Below are 15,966 nucleotides of genomic sequence, written 5' to 3' on the forward strand. Positions count from 1 at the left end.
TTTAAAAATAGTTCCTGAGACTCAGGTAAGCCAATGTACTGTGTTCCCTGCTAAAAATGTGCAGCCTTAAGCACTACTCATCCACTATTTGTGTCCTTGGGAAATCCTCTAATAAATTTGGGCTGTCTTTTATTCATCTTTAAAATAAGAATAATTATGTCTTCTCTTTGCCTTATAAGCATGTCACAAGAATTAATTATATCTTTAAAATATATAGAGCTCTTTACAACTTACAATAAATATAACAACTATCAAATGTATTATCACCACAACATTACTAAGAGATTTTCTTTTTATGGCTTGCTGGGAGGTACCATGTGCTGTAGTTTGCATTGTTAATAAAATCTCTTTTATAGAATTTTAAGATCTTTTATTTTTCATCATGTTTTCTTGCTTCATATTTCTAAGGAATATTTTTATTAAAAAAAGAAGGTTGTAATTTGGATCTGGCTACAACTACTATTCTCGCTAAATAACACAGCTCTCAAAAACAAAGATTATTAGATTTAGGAGGCACCTAAAACATTGGTGCCTTCACTCAGGGCTGTATCATCTCTATAACATGCCTAATAAATTGATATCTAACCCCAATTTTACCTTTACCCAGGGGCCATTTCACAAAGCAATGGGTTGGATTGCATTTTCAAAATTTGGAAATAAACATGCAGTGGAGAACCACAAAGCCAAAAGTTGGTTATTGAAGTCTTATAAAATCAACATGTCTCTGGGAAAATTAGCAAGAATAAAAGATGGAAGACATAAATAAACATGTTTGGAATGAAAAAAAAGTGACACAATCGATATCAGAAATCAAGGAAGAAGGAAATGTAGATAAAATTGAATGTCTTTATAACTTGCAACCCATTGGCAAATACTTGAGGCAAGCAGCATATAGTGTTCCTCAGGAAACTCCCAACTGTCCTAATGTTGGTGGCCTGCTTCCAGAGCTTGGTAACTAGAATCAATAGATTCAAAGGTTTCCATTGTAAACAGCTACCTTGTTTCCAGTTTCTTATGAAGTTATGATTATGAAATATAGTTATTTTATTTTCTAAAACATGCTACTATATAACAATCCTTTGCAGCAGCATCTGTAAACTCCTTAACTGTTCAGATCCTATTCCTGTGTCAGCATTTAGTTAGCTATGTGCCTTTTAAAAAGAATTAGGATACCTTTAGGGTAGAATTGCCAGATAAAAGACAGGATGCCAGTTAAATTTGACTTTCAGATAAACAACAAATAATTATTTTGCATAACGAAATATTGCATGGGGGCATACTCATGCCAAAAATTATTCACTGTTATCTGAAATTCAAATTTAACTTGGCATCCTGTTTTATTTTCTCTTTTTGGAGGAGATAAACCAATTTTATTGGCCATCATTATGTTATACAAATATCTAGGAATAACAGATTTGTAGAGAGGAAATAAATGAATAGTAAATAAGAGGGCAAAGGAAATAGTTTAAGTTTGGATTACTTTCTGGGATATCAGGCTGAAAGCCATCTCCAAGCACATGTGTAACTGATTTCGGGGTAGGTCTGTTCCCAGGCCAAAGCCTGCCATACATTTAAGATGTTCAATGTCTTGTCTGCTCTACTGGCTCTTGACAAAACTTTTGGGATCTTTGAGAAAATTAATGTATTCTTGGTGCTTCAGGGCTGTGCTGAGCATCACCAACTCTTTTGCAATAGTGTTAGCCACCCCTCAGCCGGCCAGGAAATCTATCAGGTGGTCATAGAAGGCCGGGTCCATGGAATTGGTGTTGAGCATTCTTTCACACAGACTCACCAATGGACTGAACGCTCATTTCCCTGATGGAGAAAATTCTCCTCCTCTTCTTGCCTAACCTCATCTTCTGGTTAGTGACAGTCCAGTCAGTACCAGGGTCTTCTTGCCACCCTTCTTTATAACTTCAACCACAAAATTAAGAGTAGAGGTCAATCCAGGCTCTGGTTCCCCAACTTTGGGCTCCTCCTTCCCATCAAATGTTGGCAGGATGCTATTGGGGATGTTTAAAGTGGCAGTGATCTTTTCTCCAGCAACTTTCTGCAGTAATTTAGCTTCTGTCCCATTCACTTCCAGCTCCCAACCTCCAGACATCTTGGGAAGGGACTTATGCTTCCGTATCTTTTTTTCCTCCTTAACTTCATCATTTAGGAATTCAAAATTTTGTCCTCCTAGAAGTGCAGGGTGCCACAGCTGCACCCGGCCCATGTACACACCGAGCAGTCCAAAGGGCCACATGCATGGCCAGGGCAGTGGGGTGGGTGTGGCACAGAGTCCAGGCATGGCCAAGCCCAGCATGTGGGGCACATAGCACAGCAGCTGACAAGTGCAGGCGTGAAGGGCCACCTAGGCTCAAGGATCTGATCCGTGAGCCTCCAAAAGTGTCGTCCCTGGGTGTTTTTATTTACTAAATCTGACAGTTTTCCAATAAATGTAATGATGGCTCTTTCTCAGATTTAACATTGTATTATTCCTTCTGTGACAGATTTTTTAATAGAGTACAATTGTGTTTTTTTTTTTTTTAAGATTTTATTTATTTATTCATGAGGGACACAGAGAGAGAGAGAGAGAGAGAGGCAGAGACACAGGTAGAGGGAGAAGCAGGCTCCATGCAGGGAGCCCGACACAGGACTTGATCCCCGGTCTCCAGGATCATGCCCTGGGCTGAAGGCGGCGCTAAACTGCTGAGCCACCCGGACTGCCCAGTACAATTGTTTTTATTCATTATTCAAATCTTGCAACATAGAATATCATACCAATTTATCACTGTCTTATTTTTATTTTTTAAAATTTTATTTATTTATTCATGAGAGAGACAGAGACATTGGCAGAGGGAGAAGCAGGTTCCCGGTGGGAAGCCTGATATGGGATTTGATTCTGGGACCCTGGGATCACCTCCTGAGCCAAAGGTAGATGCTCAACCGCTGAGCCACCCAGGCGTCCCTACCACTTTCTTACTGATAAAAAAACTAAAAGATATGAAGTTATTTTCCAAACTTTCCTTCAGATAAAGGGCTTATGAATTCCCACTAACAAAACTATAATTGTAAAATGACTAGCTTCATTGAACTGCCTTGACTTTGAAATTTAAAGACATGCTAATGGTGAAATAATAGGTAATTTATTGTTTTTTTCCTGTTAGAATTCTACAGCTATTGTCATTTGAAGCACAGAACTAATAAATGAAAGGATTGTATCCCAAAACTACCATTAGCATGTTCTACTAACTTACTTTTTAAAAAGATTTTATTTATCCATTCATGAGAAAGAGAAAGAGAGAGAGAGAGAGAGAGAGGCAGAGAGAGAAGCTGGCTCCACGCAGGGAGCCCAACATGGGACTCGATCCTGGGTCTCCAGGATCAGGACCTGGGCTGAAGGTGGCGCTAAACCACTGAGCCACCCGCGCTGCCTCTAACTTACTTTTTAAATTCTTCAACTTCCTTTAACATTTATATATATATATATATATATATATAAATATATATATATATATATATATATATTTTAAAAAGTGAGATAGTTCAGAAAGAATTAGAAGGAAGTTCTTGGGTGTTGAAATAGTCTTAGCAATAGCTCAGCTTGTTCTATAGCATTGACAGATTGCAAAATTTATAACATGCACAAGAATCATGCCTGGAGCTATGAGGCAATACTTAATCCAAATCAAAATATATAAAAAGTAGCCTCACGTTTGCCTGGTGTAAAACAATGTTTTAGTAACATTCCAAATAAAAGGTAATGGATTGTCATAAGTAGTTTCCATGCAGTCAGGGAATTCAGAGGTTAAAACTGATACGGTTATATATCACTCCTTTTGTACCCTCACAAAGACCATCTTAATTCCACTTTCATGTTTTTATTCCAAAGGTAACTATACACTTAGTATATCCTCAGATCTCTGTATGAGAATATTTGTTCTAGGTGACCAAAGTTATCCACCTTATTGATTACAACAAAAAACTGTAAGGATCTAGAAAATATATACCAACTGAAATTTATACAGTAGTTCCCATAAATATAAAATCATATAAAAACACACCAAAGAAAATCACCTCACACAAATAATCTCCTACCTAAGTATCTTGTGATGTCTGATAAATGCTATGTACCCAGAAGGAAATATTTTCCTCAACAGTAATCTGCAAAGCTCCTTCTACTACTTTTTTCAAGTATCTTTTTTTTTTTTTTTTTAAGATTTTATTTATTTATTCATAAGAGAGACAGAGAGAGGCAGAGTAGCCTCCCTGGGGAACGGGGCGGGGGGGGGGGGGGGAGCCCGATGCCAGGACCTGGGACCCAATCCCAGAACGCCCAGTGTCACACCCTGAGCTGTGAGATATCTGCTCAAACACTAAGCCACCCAGGTGTCCCTTCCAGTACCTTTTTAATCAGACTTAGACTTGTATGGTCTGAATGATGCTTGAGTACCCTTGATGTGCTAGACATTCTATTCAGTCTGTGAACAAAACAGGCATTATTTTTTCCATTTACATATAAAAAGACTCAAAGTTGACACCCTCACATATACACAATTAGTTTATAGTTCCACCCTTTTCTGCTTTTCTATCACATTTTTCCATTTCTACCACAGTCACCAGGGCAAAATAATTAAAATAGCCACTAATTAATGACCAAAAAATCAAAAACACTATGCCTGATATGTGCTAGATATAGTAATTTCTATTACTTTATTTTTTATTTATTATTATTTTTTAAAAATTTGCTTTCGTTGAAATTCGACTTGCCAACATATATTATAACACCCAGTGCTCATCCGACCAAGTGTCTATTACTTTAGCTGGACTTTTGGTGGTGTGCTTTTTCCATCATACCATCCATACTCCAAATATATAGTTTGTGAGTTATTTTCCTCGACTGGCTGCCTTTTATATTCTCAGGTAGTTTGTTTTTCCTTATAAGTAGCGGGGCGGGGGGGGGAGGGGGTATGTAGTGTAATTAAGTTAGGTCAAGGGTAGCTCACGCCAGAATGCATCTGAATTTCTAATCATCTTTAAATTTTTGTGTTTCTTTCTGACCTTCATATTTCTTGGATGAGAATGGAAACATCCACAATTTCAAAGTCTCCCCAAACTAAAGTAGGTCTTTTGGGACAAGGCAAGGCAGGCTTAGGTAGCCAGTACCTTTGGCCTAGGATTCAGAGATGGGAAAGGATATTCAGCATGATATTTATATAGTAACATTAGTTTTCTGTGCACTAATCTTTTATCCTTGCAGCAAGGTAACTATAATGTTACTAAAAATAATAAAACAAAAAAATAGCTTTTGTTCCTGGTTTTGCCACTTCACTAGCATTGAGTCCTCAGGCAAGTCATTTGCTTCAATTCCTGGAACTGTAAAATACAGACATGAGTGTTTATCTGCGCAAACTCTTAAAGGGCTCAAACTAGACTCAGTGAATGAAAGCACTTTGCAAGGTGTTATAACATGAAGTTTTGTTAGTAATAGTCTGTATAAATAAATTCAATAGTTTTTATTTTTATTTATTTTTAAAGATTTTATTTATTTATTTATTCATGAGAGAGAGAGAGAGAGGCAGAGACAGGACCACACCTTCAGCCAAAGGCAGATGTTTAATCTGTGAGCCATCCAAGTGTCCCAATTCAATAGTTTGTAATGCAATGAGCTTGATTACTCAATGCAGATGGAGAGAAAAAGAACTCAGACTCATTACAGAGATAAGGAAATTGAAGATTCAATAGTTGAATGACTTGACCAAGGTCATCACAGGTACAAGAAGCTAGAAGTCCTCAGATTGAAGCAGGAAGACTTCTGTTCTACAGACCAGCCCTAACCAAGACGCAGGTGGTTCCCATTCTTTAAGAAAACGTTTCCATCACCCTTACTGGATATTTATTTTGCCTTCACTGGATGCTTATTCTTCCTCAGAAACAGTAAGTCTCCTAATGTTACCCAGATAGTGAGTGACCAAGCCAGGGATGTGAACCCAAATCTGTCTGGCTCCAGAGCCTGAGCTCTTAACTGCTGTGGTACTTAGTTAACCACACACATGCTCAGCCTCCCAAGAGAAAAGGCAGAGGAGTTGAATGAGGAGCCCTGGCAAAATGAAATATGCTGAGACTTGTTAGGTCTTATGTCTGTAAAGCCAGAGTCAGTGGCTGCCTCACTCAAAGTTTTACACTTTGAGATGTATGAAAACTGACAAGTAGTTAAGGGCTTCCCAAGCTCCTTAAGGAAGAAAAGTAGCTCCCATCTATAGTAACAATTCAACAGGCAATATTTAAACGCTAAATACAAATATTTAATTATATCAAATAGATATAATTTGAATTTACTTTTTGGTCTTTAGCCTGTTTTTTGGTTTTGTTTCTAAGAAAAGAAAACATCCATATAAGAACGGTGTTTAAAATGTAAATCACAAAAAAAAAAAATAAAAAAAAATAAAATGTAAATCACAAGGTTACTTTTAACAGAGCTGATACTTTAAGGACATAAAAGGGCTCATCATTTTGCAATGAGTAAGGCAATTATTGCCAACGAATAACAGAATTATAGAATCCAGAAATAGAAATTAATTTTGATGAAAGGACATCATAGAGGGAATAAGAAAAGAGATTTTAGATAACTTGTCGATATATCAGAATCTGCAGCTTGGAATTTGGATGGGCACGGAAAACTCTGCCTCCTGCATGGCTATAGTACGAAATACTTTACATGTCTGCATGCCCATGCATGTTTCCAGAGGCCTCACCTCTATCCTGGAATGTGTGCATGTTAATAAGAGCCTTCACTTAGAAATGTATATGATAATATAGAAATATAGTACCATTTATATAAGAGGTATAGCATACAAAACTCAGGCATTTCTTCTTTTGATAATTAGGTTTGCAATAATGTGTAATTTTATCTATTGGAAGAGAGATAAGGGATCCTACAATGATTATTGACCAATTTTTTCTAGATGTTCACTTGATTGAATCCCACAAAAATATTTTTGATGAACCCAGTTGTCTGATAGTCCCTCCAGGGCAGAGGCAGTATCTTTGCCATCTTTGTTTCTCTAACCCAATGTTAGGTTTTTACAAATATTCAATAAATACTCCCTTTATACAGAATTTAATTCATAAATATATAATCTACTTGGAAATTCTTTTTTAAAAAAGATTTTTATTTATTTATTCATGAGAGACACAGAGGAAGGGGCAGAGACATAGGCAGAGGGAGAAGCAGGCTCCTTGCTGGGAGCATGTTGTGGGACTCGATCCCAGGACTCTGGGATCATGACCTGAGCTAAAGGCAGATGCTCAACCACTGAGCCATCCAGGTATCCCTCTACTTGGAAATTCTATGCTAAGAAAATATACAGTGATTTTCTAGGTTTTAAAATATAAAATATAAGTTAAAAACTCATTAAATTTGACAAGAAATCATTTATTTCAGTACTTTTAGTCTCTAGTATAAATGACCCCCCAAAAGATAAATGGTATAACGTGATAATTCCAAACAAAAGGCCATGAAAAGCTCAATTTACATTGTTATTCTATAAATAGTACTGCTATTATTTTCTTCAAACTCTGATATAAGCAAAAGTTAAACTTGATAGAGAAAAAAATGGATTTACTGATATTTTAGAAATGTTATAGCCAACTATGACTTCTTTCTTCTGTTTAACAGTATAAATAAAACTATGAAAAATGTAAGATCTTCCACATTCAAATACCCTCTAAAATCATGTGTGATCTACAATACTTAAGGAGGAGGTAATGTATTAAGCACTGGGTGGTTGACTCAGGTCAGCATCTTGGGGTTGTGGGATTAAGTTCCACACTGGGCTCCCTTCCCAGTGGGGAGTCTGCTTCTCCCTCTGCCCATCACCCTTTTCCTGTTCTCTCGCCCATTCTCAAATAAATAAATAAATAAAATCTTTATTTATTTTTTTTATAAATTTTTATTTATTTATGATAGTCTCACAGAGAGAGAGAGAGAGAAGCAGAGACACAGGCAGAGGGAGAAGCAGGCTCCATGCACCGGGAGCCCGACGTGGGATTCGATCCCGGGTCTCCAGGATCACGCCCTGTGCCAAAGGCAGGCGCCAAACCGCTGCGCCACCCAGGGATCCCAAGTAAAATCTTTAATATATATAGTCATTATATTACCATTTCATTTGAGTGTTATTTCTTTTTTTTTGAGTGTTATTTATTTCACATAGCATACATTTATGAGTATTCTTTACACATAAAAATGGCTATGATTACCATGGTTATTAAAAACTACATAAACAATACAAACTTTAGTTATTGTATTTGCTTTTAATTTTTTGTTTTGTTTTAAGTAAGCTCTCTATACCCAATGTGGGGCTTCAACTCATGACTCTGAGGTCAAGAGTTGCATGGTCCATTGACTGAGCCAGCCAGGTATCCCTGTTTTGCTTTTTAAACATTTTTTTAATTTTAATTTTTATTTTTTTTTTGTTGTTTATTAAGAGAAACTATTCCATAACCCAGTGTTCATGTTTCATAGCTCAGGAACACAGGACAGTTAAGTGACAAGCTTTAATAAAATGCAACCCAAAGAAATTCTTTATATTCCAAATTCATTTTGCACTCTGAAAGATACCAGCCTTCTTCATTTCCTCAAAATCTTTCATGGAATCATAATTTCTGTAGAAATCTGCATATTCCTTCTTTCTTGGTTAGGCCACAGCAAACTTATAGAAAAAAACCCCAGGGATACTGCGAAGGCCCCAACGTTATGAAATCGCAGATGCTTGGCCAGAAGGCCTCGCATCTGAGGTTTCATCAAAGTACTTGAAGTCATGGTAGTTATTCTCCTTAACACCTACCTCAAACCCAACGTCCTTGCTAACAGAAATGGATGGCCCCTGTTTTGCTTTTATTTTATTTTTTATTTTTTTAAGATTTTATTTATTTATTCATGAGAGAGAGAGAGAGAGAGAGAGAGAGAGAGAGAGAGAGAGAGAGGAGAGAGGCAGAGACACAGGCAGAGGGAGAAGCAGGCTCCATGCAGGGAGCCCGATGTGGGACTTGATCCCAGGACTCCAGGATCACGCCCTGGGCTGAAGGCGGCGCCAAACCGCTGAGCCACCCGGATTGCCCTGTTTTGCTTTTAAATAAACGTAACAAACAATTGCTCTGGAAGTAATTTCAATGGACAAAACTACTAAGTTTTATTATAATTACATACATTAGATATTAGATAAACATGCAATCATTTAAAAAACTTTAAATCATTTTAAAAAAAAGATTTTATTTATTTATTCATGAGAGACGCAGATGGACAGGCAGAGACACAGGCAGAGGGAGAAGCAGGCTCCTTGCAGGGAACTTGATTCAGAACTTGATCCCAGGACCTTGGGATTATGACTGGAGCTTAAGGCAGACACTCAACCACTGAGCCACCCAGGTGTCCCAAAACTTTATCATTTTTCACATATTCCTGCAAAGATTTCTGTCTTAAATGCAAAGAGAAAAAAGTTTTCCCTCAAATAAAAAGATCAAGAAAATTTTTTCATGAAATAGTTCTATCTGTATTAAAGAAACTACAATATTTCAACAAAAATATATCTATTAAATTATTTTTACCTATGAAACAATTACCGGGCAGTTTGAAAGTAGAAGGTAATAAAATGATAAATAAGAGAGGAAGGAAAAGCAGATATGCCAACCACAAAGACAGAGACAGCAGTGACGAAATAGAAACCTGTCTTAAATTCCTGGAAAGAAAAAGGCATTTGGGTACTTCAGGTTAAAGCTCTCTCATGGAATGTTTATATGGATGACACTGACTTCAACAAAATTTTTTATGTTTTTATTTTATTTTTTTTTAATGATTTTATTTGGGACTCCCGGGTGGCTCAGCCGTTGAGCGTCTGCCTTTGGCTCAGGGCATGATCCCAGTTGGGGGTTCGAGTCCCACATCGGGCTCCCTGTGAGAAGTCTGCTTCTCCCTCTATGTCTCTGCTTCTCTGTGTCTCTCATGAATAAATAAATAAAAATCTTTAAAAAAATAAAAAAAAGATTTTATTTGAGAGAGAGTGCACAGAGGGAGAGTGAGAGAGTAGACTCCCTACTGATTGGAGAGCACAACATCATGCAAGGCTCCATACCAGAACCCTGAGGTCATGACCTGAACCAAAGGCAGATGCTTAACCAACTGGGCCACCCACGCACTCCAACACCTTTTATGTTTTAAGTTATGTAGGAATACTCTGTAAATTATAAGAACACTATAAGAAGATAAAATAATAACAAACTATTATGTATGTATGATTTTTTTTTGTTTGTTTTAAATAACTCTCTTCAGTGGCACTTATACTTGTTTAAAAACATACTTAAATAGGGACGCCTGGGTGGCTTAGCGGTTGAGCATCTATCTGCCTTTGGCTCAGGGTGTGATCCTGTCCCAGGATCAAGTCCCACATTGGGCTCCCTGCATGGAGCCTGCTTCTCCCTCTGTCTCTGCCTCCCCCTCTCTGTGACTCTCATGAATAAATAAAAATCTTAAAAAAATTAAATATCACAAAATTTTTCATTGTCCCAAATAGTTTACAAAATATTCAAATTCCAATTCTATTTTTAAAAAAGATTTTATTTATTTATTCATGAGAGGCACAGACATAGGCAGAGGGAGAAGCAGGCCCCATGCAGGAAGCCCAACGTGGAACTCGATCCCAGAACTCTGGGATCACACCGTGGGTGGAAGGCAGATGCTCAACGGCTGAGCCACCCAGGCCTCCCTAATTCTATTTTTCTTTTTCTTTTTTCTTTTTTTTAAATTTTTATTTATTTATGATAGTCACACAGAGAGAGAGAGAGAGAGAGGCAGAGACACAGGCCGAGGGAGAAGCAGGCTCCATGCACCGGGAGCCCGATGTGGGATTCGATCCCGGGTCTCCAGGATCGCGCCCTGGGCCAAAGGCAGGCGCTAAACCGCTGCGCCACCCAGGGTTCCCACAATTCTATTTTTCTAACAATTTTTGCATTGCTCTTTTTATAGTGTCTGCTTTTTATACAGGCACATATATGCTTTATTAAGTATGTTAAGTCTTTTTCCCTTTTAATAGTCTCCAAGCAAATATTTGAAACCTAAATTATTCAAAGAGATATATAGCTAAAGGGATCTTCTTTCTACCTGGTGATTTTGAAACTAACCCCATCAGGTAGCTAACCACATGGAGAATAAGTCTCTCTCAGAAGGGACAAACTCACTATCTGTTTCATTTAAAATGGTCTACCAGTTCTTTTGAATAGGCCTTTTGAAAAATCCTATCCTCATTTAAGGTCCCACTTGCCTCTTAAAATTCCCCCGGGGGGAATGGAGTCTTAAATGATTTCTTCACTCCTTTATTCATTCCACAGATATTTGCAAAGAGCCTGTGGTGTTCCGGACAATCCTTTCAGGACACATTAAGAGAAGCACCCTTAAGTTCACAACCCCCCACACCAGTTACTGTGTAACTGAAAACTGAAAATATCATGGGGCCTGGCCCCACGTAACAGAATTTCCTGGGGCTAAGAAAGGGAAGGGCTAATTCTACCCATGTAGTCAGTAAGGTCTTTCAGAAGAGAAAATACCTAAGTACATGCATTAAAAATGGTTGGATGGAATGAAGGAGGGGAGATTTCCAAACACAGAGAAATCAACCCAAATCTTGGAAACCTGGGTAATTTTGCAATAATTCAGCATAACCAGAGGGGAGGATTGGGAGGAGGTAGTTACAGCAACTGTGATTCCTGTTTCGGTAATGAACTCTGTACTAGCAGACTCTAGGGGGGTATAGGTTAGGAACATATGAGAGGCACATCAGATCCAGCCTATTGATGATTCGGAGAGTTGTCAAACACAGTCATACCTAAAGAAGGCTAAGTAATGCTTGGAAATCCAGGATACTTCAGTCCTGTGCCCTTGCATCTTAATATTCACTTCCATGGTTGCAACAGCAAGGAAAGAGGGCATAGAGTCAAGTGCTGGCCCTTGAGTGATTCCACCAGGAAATGAAATGTTTCATGTTTGCTCACATTTACTAAAACAAATTATATTCTATACCTAATTTCAGTGGGGTGGAGAATGTAATCCTCCCCTACGCCTAAAACTAGGAGGACAGGAAAAATTGGTGATCATTGAAAACGCCTTCAGCAGTTAGGAAACATTATGAAAATGCTTTATGTTTCAGGTTAGACTAATGGAGTCAATATTTATCAGCATGTCATAAATTAAGATTGAGACTAATTAAAGTATTCTGTTGATTTTGTGACTGAAAGTCAATAGACTTTAGTTTCACTGTTACTCAACGCTTGCGTTATTGTCTGTGCAAGCAACTGTAAGTCCTTTAGAGGCATGATTAATTCATGAAATTGTTTAACCTTAGTTTAGAGAATAAAAGCCAGATACATTTAATTGATTAATATTTAAATTAGGTAAAATGTTAAAATGCAACTTTTTCTGATAGTGTTTCACTACCTAAAGAAACCACTCCCCCCCCTTTTCATATGGAAAGATACATTGAAAGGAATGTCCTATGCACAGAAAGGAATACATAGTAATGACTGCCCATAATAGAGAAATAGCAAATTGCTGGGTATTTAGTATGCTAATTTCAGCAATCTTTTTGATTAGCTACAATGCTGAAATATGAAGGAGCATTCACTCAAGCATTGATTTTACATAGCAGTTTAATTTTTGCCAGCTGTCAAAGGTTAGCCTATCAGTAGGGTGAAGCGGCTAACACAGATTCCTTTGCTTGATGCTAATTTTGCAGCAGAGGCCTCCTTTATGACGCTCTTTCACCTAGTCTGTGCAATAGTTTTTTTGTTTTTGTTTTTGAAACATCTTTATTCTTAAACTGTAGTTTAATTTCTTAATTTCACGTTATTTTTCCGAAAGCAAGCTTTTGGAGCCATCAAAAATGACTTGCACTTTACAATGGACGCTTACAACAGGCAAGACACGCAAATGTACCTGTTGGTCAGGTGCGGAGAACCAGCTAGAGAGCGTGCACGTGAGGACGGAGACGCACAGACCAGCCCGCGGCCGTGGGCCCTTTATTCCTGTACCGTTTCCAAGAGGTGCAGAAAAATCTAAGTTTGTTCTTGGTTAAGAGGTGGTCTTCAGCGTCTTCCAGCCCTCCTGTCACAGCTGTGGCCTGTTTAAAAAGAAGGCAAAGAACTCTGCGTCTGAGGGCAGGGCAAGCTCAAACCTGCCACCGATTAGAAAAATCACAGTGTCGCAGGTGCGCTTTTAACCGAATAGCAAGCTTAGAGGTCAAGTTGGGGAAGGGAAGGGAAGGGGAAAAAAAAGAAAGAAAAGCAGGCAAGCCAGGCGCCCCGGCGGCGGAAGGTCGAGCCGGGGCGGCGCTCGGCGGGTTTGCAGCGCTCTCGGCGGCAGCCGGGCCCGCGGGCCTCCCGCAGGTACCTCCCTCCTCCCCACCTGTCGCTCGCGGCCCGGAGCTGGGGTGCCGCCCCCGCCGCCCCGCCGCCCCCAGCCGGGGGAGGGGGAGTCCTCCTCGGCCCCCGCCCCCGCCCCCGCCCCCCGCGGTCCCGGCTCGCTGCCCCTCGCGCTCCGAGGCCGCCCAGCCGCGCCGGCACTTCTGGAGGGCTGCCCGGCGGAGGTGGCGGCGAGCCCGGGAGCTCGGGCCGCGGCATGGGGCAGGGTGAGCGCGGGAGGGCCGGCGGCGGGGAGGGAGGGCCGGAGGGAGGGCCGCGGAGGGAGGGCCGCCGCCTCCGCCTCGCCTCGCCTCGCCTCGCCTCGCCTCGCCTCGCCTCCGCCCGGGCCCCGCTCCGGAGGCCTCCCCGCGGCGGGAAGGCGGGAAGGCGGGTCGGCGCCGGGAGCTCCGGGGCCTGCGGTCGGCGCGGACCGCCCGGAGCCCGCGAGCCCCGCTCCCTCCACCCCCCCCCCCCCGCTCCGGGACGGCCCCTCGGGTCTCGGCCCCACGGGGCGGGGGCTGCAGCGCCGCCTTCCGCCGCCGGGACCTGGGGCGGGGGCGGCCGCCGCGACCTCGGAGCCTCGGGCCGCAGGTGGCGGGCGGCGGGGGCCGGGGCCGGGGCTCGGGGCTCGGGGCTCGGGGCTCTCGGCTCTCGCCCGCCGCCGGCCCCGCTCAGGCCTCGGGCAGCCGCGCGTCCCGCCCTGAGCAGCGGCCTCTCCGCCCGCAGGAGCCACGCGCCGCCTGGGAGCCGCAGCCCGCGCAGCGCCCCGCGGGGCCATGGAGCGCTCGGCCCGGAGCGCGCAGGACGCCGCCGCGGGGTAAGCTGCCCGGGGGACGGGTACCCGCCTGACCCACCACCTGCGGGGGGCGCGGGTACCTGCCTGCCGGACCCGCGAGAGGGCCGCCGGGGGGGGGGGCGGGGGGAGCGGGTACCTGCCGGATTCACCACCTGGGGGGGCGCGTGTACCTGCCTGACCTACCCGCTGGGGGGAGCGTGTACCTGCCTGACCCACCACCTGGGGGGAGCGTGTACCTGCCTGACCCACCACCTGGGGGGGCGCGTGTACCTGCCTGACCCACCACCTGGGGGGAGCGTGTACCTGCCTGACCCACCACCTGGGGGGGAGCGTGTACCTGCCTGACCTACCCGCTGGGGGGGCGCGTGTACCTGCCCGACTCACCGGCGGGGGGGAGCGTGTACCTGCCCGACCCCCGGGCGAGGAGGGGCCGCCGGGGGCTCGGGGCTGCTCGCAGTTGCCGAAGGGCAGCGGAATGCCCGGGGTCGGGCGGGGAGTCCTCAGCGCCCACTAACAAAGAGCCCCTTGTTTGAGCCCTGGAGGAGCGGCGGCCCGCACCTGGACCCGGCGCTCGCGGAGGGGGCCGGGCAGGTGAGCGGCAGGTGAGCGGGGCCGGCGCCCCCGGCGGACAGCGACGCTCGGGGCCCGCGAGCCCGGGCGGGGGGGGGGGGGGGGTCACACGGCGGGTTAATGCTGAACGAGGCACGGCCTCCTGCCAGGTCTGCTGACAGTCCCCGCGCTGAGCGTCTGGGTAAACAGGAATGGGAACAGGTAGTCCTACCTGAGACTAACCCTCGTGTTGCTAAACAGGCTCACGGTGGGCGCTCGCGGAGCCCTTGATGCGGGCGGACTTTCCCTCCGGCCCCCCCCCCCCCCGCCCCTTTTCCTTTCTGAGCGTTCATCTGAAGGCAGCAGTGCCCTGCAGAGAACACAAACATTCCAGAAAGAAAGTTTAAGGAAAAATCGACTTTGTAACTAATGAATGAGCGTTGTGCCCTTTTCCTGGTTGTTTTTTTTTTTTTTTTTTTTTATTCTTAAGCGCAGAGAAGTCATTTTTCCCTGGAACATGACAGGCGTTTCCTTAGCGGCAAGTCACAGCGTGTCTGTTCATCAGAGACCCTGCGAACGTTGGCAGTTGTCTAGAGGAAACATGGAAAAGTCTCAAAGCCACATGACTAATATAAAAGATATTTAGTATAATGCTTACGTAGAGGAAACATGTAGCGTATGAATTAATTCTTTCATTTGTTTGAATTATCTTCGGCCCTCTGCAAATAGCCCTGTGACTGTTGACTTCCGTTCCTATTATTTTCCCAGTGTTTTCGTTGTTAAGTATTATACATTCTTCCATTTATTCTCGCATCAGGATGTGTGAGCAAAGAAATCTATTGGTAGAAAGATCTTAATCATCATCGGAGCATGGGCCTCTAAGTGGAACTGCAGAGATTTGCAAGTTGAAGCTGAGGCAACTTTCAGGAATACTGAAATGTAGTTGGGTGCCACAAAATAAGACAGGATTAAACCCCAGGGATTTGAAAATGGATTAGGTGAAGGGACGATTAAAACAATGTATGCATATACGTGAAATAGACTTACCGGTGTTCAGAGATCCATGCTTTTGAGTAAAATAGGTGAGTGAGATCAGTTGGCTTTGGGATGAAGGAGTGGAAAAGAGCTGTCTCATTAGCGTGACTACAATTAAGATACTTCAGATGTCACCTTTGAGAATTTAAGAGGTA

At 42.7% G+C, this 15,966-nt stretch overlaps 1 protein-coding gene, 1 long non-coding RNA gene and 1 pseudogene across 17 annotated transcripts in view; 1 reads left to right on the plus strand and 2 right to left on the minus strand.

The window, feature by feature from the left end:
- LOC140624239 (uncharacterized) overlaps window positions 1-14,783 on the minus strand; it is a 78,289-nt gene extending 63,506 nt beyond the window's left edge. Inside the window, exons 1-2 of one of the 4 annotated variants that reach the window (XR_012023747.1) lie at window positions 14,612-14,783; window positions 12,968-13,151 (exon numbers count right to left, since the gene is read on the minus strand). This is a non-coding gene — a long non-coding RNA (uncharacterized lncRNA). Of the gene's footprint in view, window positions 1-12,967; window positions 13,428-14,611 lie in introns of those variants that run through there. The other 3 variants (XR_012023746.1, XR_012023744.1, XR_012023745.1) reach the window with 3 other exon arrangements.
- Window positions 1,598-2,340, minus strand: LOC140624137 (complement component 1 Q subcomponent-binding protein, mitochondrial-like; annotated as a pseudogene).
- Window positions 13,548-15,966, plus strand: part of COBLL1 (cordon-bleu WH2 repeat protein like 1) — a 159,981-nt gene continuing 157,562 nt past the window's right edge. For all 13 annotated transcript variants that reach the window (XM_072810953.1, XM_072810954.1, XM_072810955.1 and 10 more), the window contains exons 1-2: window positions 13,548-13,658; window positions 14,158-14,248. In XM_072810953.1, the coding sequence (XP_072667054.1) occupies window positions 13,649-13,658; window positions 14,158-14,248 (101 nt within the window). In that variant the 5' untranslated portion in view covers window positions 13,548-13,648. The remainder of the gene's footprint in view (window positions 13,659-14,157; window positions 14,249-15,966) is intronic.

This window comes from Canis lupus, chromosome 34, assembly GCF_048164855.1.
Source record: "Canis lupus baileyi chromosome 34, mCanLup2.hap1, whole genome shotgun sequence".
In the NCBI taxonomy this organism is placed as follows: Eukaryota; Metazoa; Chordata; class Mammalia; order Carnivora; family Canidae; genus Canis; species Canis lupus.